This window comes from Myotis brandtii, unplaced genomic scaffold (genome assembly GCF_000412655.1).
Source record: "Myotis brandtii unplaced genomic scaffold, ASM41265v1 scaffold220, whole genome shotgun sequence".
Classification (NCBI taxonomy): domain Eukaryota; kingdom Metazoa; phylum Chordata; class Mammalia; order Chiroptera; family Vespertilionidae; genus Myotis; species Myotis brandtii.
Window position 1 is genome coordinate 1355505 of NW_005358250.1, and position 5414 is coordinate 1360918.

At 52.9% G+C, this 5414-nt stretch overlaps 1 protein-coding gene across 1 annotated transcript; it reads left to right on the forward strand.

Moving 5' to 3' along the window:
- The first annotated feature begins 3147 nt into the window (after window positions 1-3147).
- On the forward strand, window positions 3148-5408 carry GUCA2B (guanylate cyclase activator 2B (uroguanylin)). The gene is made up of 3 exons (XM_005866051.1): window positions 3148-3288; window positions 4370-4556; window positions 5315-5408. Exons 1-3 carry the CDS (start codon window positions 3199-3201, stop codon window positions 5377-5379), a joined length of 342 nt encoding a protein of 113 aa, XP_005866113.1. The 5' UTR covers window positions 3148-3198; the 3' UTR covers window positions 5380-5408.
- The last annotated feature ends 6 nt before the right edge of the window (window positions 5409-5414 follow it).

Consider the following 5414-nt stretch of genomic DNA (forward strand, 5'->3'; position numbering starts at 1 on the left):
GGTGGTCAGATCCAGCTCGGACAGATGGCACGTCATGGTGTTCAGGCTGCGCAGGACTAAGATCAGAACCGTTCCAGCTGTGGGGTCAGAGACGCAGTTTGTCAGGGAGGCAGGAAAACCACCGCTCGCTGCGTGGCCTCCACAGGCCAGGCACGCGCTAGTCCCCAGTCACGGGCGTGCCGCTGGGACGGGGTTTTCCCATTTGTCCGCACAACAGCCAGCCACTATGAGTTGCTCATTATTTCTTCTACTTATTGATGAAGAAAGAAACAGAGGCTCCGAGAAGCTAAGTAACGTATCTAAGATCACACAGCTGATAAGTCGTTTAAACCCAGATCTTCTTCCCTCCATGGCCTAAGTCCCTTTTTCTTTTTTCTCTTTTTGAAAAACATATCTTTATTTATTTCAGATATAATAAATATTATATCTGAAATAAATAAAGATATATTTATTTATCTTTATTTAGAGCCAAATACCAGGAAGTTTTACTAAGGGTAAGTAAAAGGGAGAATGTGTGCCTTCTTGTAGCTTCCTCATAGTCACCTCCCGGTGGGTCTGAATCTCATTCATTCCTGGTGCTTAACTAGATTTAGATAAGAACCCATTTCCTGGCTTTAAAGGTCAGCTGAGGCATTCCCAGGAAGGGAGAGGGGGAGAGAGTTAGAAACAACGATGATGAGAGAGAATCATTAATCGGCTCCCTAACCCTAACTCTCCTGCATGCCCCACACTGGGGACCAGGCCCAAAACTGGGCATTGTGCCCTGACAGGGAATCAAACCGCGACCTCCTGGTTCATAGGTCGATGCTCAACCACTGAGCCACATCAACCGGGCTAGGTCCCTTTTTGTATAACACCATAAGCTGAGCAGAGGCAAGAATTTCATGTATAAAACCTGCTCACCCCTCTTACTCTCAGAGCGACTGTTAAAATAATAATATACACGGAGCCACTTTAAAATGGAGCCGGGCTGCCATGCCAGGGGAGCTGCCTGGCATGTCTTATGCCTCAAACCTTGGGAATGTTAAAACGGGCAAACTAGGTTATGGGCTGGGCCTAAAGCAGCATCGTGCCCCAAAGAACTGTTTGCAAGGATAACCAGAGAGCAGAAATTATGACTACCAGACCGATGGCGACGAGACCGAAAATTAAAAACATTGTTTAGAATTCGCATCACTATCTTATGTTACCTGCACGGACAGAAATGCCTTCCTCCTATTGATATAACCATTACCCTTCCTTTTCTCTTCACACTCCTTGCCTTTGTCTCCTAATCAGAACATTATCTGGGCTTCTGCCTGAACCAGTGCTTCCCAAATAACTATTCTGCTATCTCAAATAAACATGTGTTGCCTTTCACTGTGAAAGAGCCTTACGTTTACATTAACATGACCTTAAACATGGTGCTTGACCTCAGCGGGCCTCGGGTTACTCACCTGTGAAATGCAGACAACCGTTACACCCATCCTCTAGGACCGAACAAGATTGTGCCCATAAAATAGCACAGTGCCTCGCACACAGTGCAGGCTCAAGAAGTGAGAGCCGTTGTTCCTGATGACTATTTTCAGTCCACAGATGAGGAAGCATGGAAGAGTCCATTAAATTCTTCGGCATCCAAAGAGTAAAGGCTGAAGTCTGAATGCAAAGCAAGACATAGGACACACCACGTTAACTCTGCTTTTTCCATTCCGCCCCAAGGTAAGAAAGAAAATGCGTCGCAGGCAGGTGGAATGCTTCCGTGACAGCATGCGATGAGATTAGGCCTGTGCGGTAGAGGTGGTCTGAGGGAGCGTGATGAGGTGCTAGCACAGGTTGGAGAGGGGCCTTCCCTGTTATGCTTGGGTGCCTACCATATGCCAGGCTCAGTGCCCAGCAGAACTGAGGCCTGGCAGGGGCACGTTTACAGCTTCCTGAGCAGGCAGTGGTGATAACGCCTGTGGACTTTACTCTTTTCTTTTTTTTTTTTTAAATGGAAAATAGTTTATTTAATTTTTCTTTGTGATACTTTCTAATACCATGTGCATGCATTTTCTCTTCTATGATATAGAGGAGAAGAGAATATAATTTTTTTTGTCATCTACTCTTTTTTTTTATTGCTTAAAGTATTACAAAGAGTATGACATATGTCTCCTTTTTTTTTTCTCCCCTTGACCTTCCCCTGGCCTCCCCTACCCCCCAGTGTCTTGTGTCCATTGGTGATGCTTATATGCATGCATACAAGTCCTTCTGTTGATCTCTTACCCCCCTCCCCGCCAACCCTCCCCGGACTTCCCGCTATAGTTTGACATCGAACAGACTGTCAGACTTTACTCTCTTGTCCCTGACCCAACCTTCAGACATGAAATCAAACCGTGAGCTTCAGGGCCCTGCTGTGGCAGGTATTATCCAGAAGAGGGTGAGCTCAAGGCCCCGTCACTCTCACAGCAACCTCACGCGGTGGGTTCCATCATTCCGCCCATTTGATGGAAGAGGAGACTAAGGCTCAGTCAGAGCTGATGTGACTTGTCCAAGATCACACAGCCGCAGGCTTCGAACCCGGGTCAATCTGTCTCTGAGGCCAGGCTCTGGTTACTGGCGTCTGAAAGGCACAGACAGGTAAGATGAGTCAGTCATAGCCTGAGGACATCCAGGCCCGTGGGAGATGCAGGCAGCGGCAGGCTGAGGGCCTGGACTCAGACTGATCAGAAGGATGGTCCTTAAATAGAGCTGGGAAGAGGGGATGGAAGAGATGTGGGTCTAGGGACACAAGTTCTGTATCTGCCCACCTTCCCTGAGCCAGCATCTTGTGCCCAGAGAACCATGGGCTCTCCTGGGTCCAAGAGAGTGGAGTCCTCACTTTGCCATTGACCAGTGCTGTGACCTGAGTGGGGCAAGTCACTTTAACTCTGGAGCCTCACTTTCCCTGTTTGTAAGATGGTCTCCCTATCATCTCACTCGCGTAGGTATCCTCGGGAGGAGCCGAGGAAAGTGGTGTGGTCCAAGGCCCGCCCACAGAGCCCGCACACGTGCCCTGGCCTCCCTGCCTTCACTCCCTTCCTAAGAATGGACTCTGGGCTGGTCACAAAGTCGGTCAGGTGTTGGCCCCACCCCGGCTGCCCAGTTAATGAGTGACCAGAGTACATGGCTTATAAAAGCTGCTAACCAGAGAAGCAGGTAGCAGCTGGGTAGGTGGCTGTGGTGAGGTACAGAGGAAGCAAGATGGGTGGCAGGACTATGTCAGGGCTTCTGTCTGGAGTGGCTCTGGTCCTCCTGGTGCTCCTGCAGAGCACACAGTCAGTCTACATCCAGGTGAGTCCTTCCAGCCAGAATGGCCTTTAACTAAAGGTTCCCATGGTGGGAGGTTGGAATGGGGAGAGGATGCTGGGAATTCATGGGATACAGGGGGGCACAGGGCCTAGGATTCAGCTCAACACACATTCACAGCCCAGGGACTAGGACAGCTGGGGGTGTGGGCAGCCGGTATACCTATGTGATAGTGACAATAGCAATAATAATAAACGGCTGTTATTCAGCATGACTCTCCTTGAAGGGCAGTCCATCCTGGTCAGAGGGCACAGTATGGAACAAGGCTTGGAGCCTGTCCTTGAGATGCCTGAAGGGGGAGGGGAGACCCCTATGGGCTCCCACAGCTCCCCATGTTCACCCTGTATGGGTGCAGGGGAGAAGCACCAGAACATGTTTCCCTGGCAGGTAACTCGAGCTGACATTGCAGGATGAGCAGGAGGTAGCAAGGCACGGAGGACGCAGACGGCCCCAGACAGAGGGCACAGCATGGGGAGCAGTCCGTGAAGCTGGAAAGAGTCACAGAAGCAGGCCTGTCTGTGTGACAGGATGCCGCTGGCCTCTGGGCACGGCCGGGAGTAGCGCTTGGGTGCCTCCCACTCCTGCTGGGCAGGGCCTCCATGAGAAGAACAAAGGGCCCTGTAGAGGGGACCAGACAGCCTCCACCCCCTCTCCCCGCTGGCAGCCTGGCCAGCTTGGGGTTGCCATCATTTTGGCATGTCGGTTCAGGGGAGGTCACCCAGTTACGGAGTGTGCCCTGGATACCAGGCACCGGGGAAGAGGGGACATGATTACCTCCATTTGTCAGATGAGGCTCAGAGTGGGGAAGAGACAGGCACCTGGTCGGGAAGAGGTGGGATTTGAACTGGGGGCCACTGGCCTCCAAAGCCCATGTCTTGAACCACGGTGTTCCACACACAGCCTTGCTGTGGCCTCATCTAGCAGTGACGGGGGCCCTGCGGCCGGGGTGTGAAGTGTCAGGCACTATCTTGTACTTTCCCTGAGGACAGGAAAGGCTGGGGGTCTGAGGAGTCCTGGCCTCCTAGTCTAGGTTTTGATGCCCTCCCGTTTCTTCCCGCCTCCCCAGTACCAGGGCTTCCAGGTCCAGCTAGAATCCGCGAAGAAACTGAGAGACCTGGAGAGGCAGTCGGTGCTCAGCCCCCGCCTGCAGGCCCAGAGCCTCCTGCCCGTCCTGTGCTACCACTCGGCCCTGCCACCGGACCTCCAGCCCGTCTGCGCCTCCAGGGAGGCCGCCAGCATCTTCAAGGCCTTGGGTGAGTGTCCCCACCCCTGGGAGCTTCCTGCCCTTGTTCCCTTCCTCCCTGCACCCCAGGTCAGGTTCAGGTTCCTCCACCTCATGTTATTTCTATTAAGTACCCAGGGGCTGAGGACAGGGTGATCCAAGATACGCAACACCCCTTCCCCAGTTTGGGCACCAAAAGCCGGGCATGAGGAAGCCCCTGAGCTCCCAACAACCAGGACCAACTGGTCATCCTACAACAAAGACTTCTCAGATGGGAGGGAAGGGCCCTGGGAAAGGGACCCATGAGCCCTGACTGTGATGCAGTGACGATGGGGAGCACAGCGGGACACGAGGAGGGGTGACTCACGCCTGGGGTGGCATAAAGAGTCTGAAAGGCTTCCAAGAGGGGACATCTAGGCTGAAAGGGAAGGGATGAAGCAGAGCTGGCCAGGAGCATGTAGTGACCAGCTAGCATTTAGTGCCAGGTCCTTGTCAGTCCTGTGCCTGCATCCTCTCCTCACAACCACCCTGTCAGGCCGTTCCTGTCCATTCAGGAGACAGGAAACCCAGGCACAGAGTTTAAGAGACTTGCCCAGGCACTGCAAGGAAGGAGAGGGCCCGGGACTTAAGCCCAAGATGCTCACTCCGTTTCTAAAATGCCATGCTCTTCACCTGTGACAAAGATGCCGGCCCTCTAAGCAGGCTTCTCTGGCCACCTGGCCAGCAGCTCCCTGGACCACAGGTGCTTCAGGTTCATGTTCAGCTGACCGGTTCTCTCCCCCTGCCCAGAGACCATCGCTGCCAGCAAACACTGTGAGCTGTGTGAGAATGTCGCCTGTACCGGCTGCCTCTGAGGTGGCCCTGGAGATCCTGCCCCAGCCCTGGACAC

Excerpts from the sequence above, each read along its gene's own strand:
- GUCA2B (XM_005866051.1), top strand. The coding sequence starts at position 3,199 with ATGGGTGGCAGGACTATGTCAGGGCTTCTGTCTGGAGTGGCTCTGGTC. Across the intron at positions 3,289-4,369 it reads CACAGTCAGTCTACATCCAG|TACCAGGGCTTCCAGGTCCA; the intron begins GTGAGTCCTTCC and ends CCGCCTCCCCAG. Across the intron at positions 4,557-5,314 it reads CAGCATCTTCAAGGCCTTGG|AGACCATCGCTGCCAGCAAA; the intron begins GTGAGTGTCCCC and ends CCCCCTGCCCAG.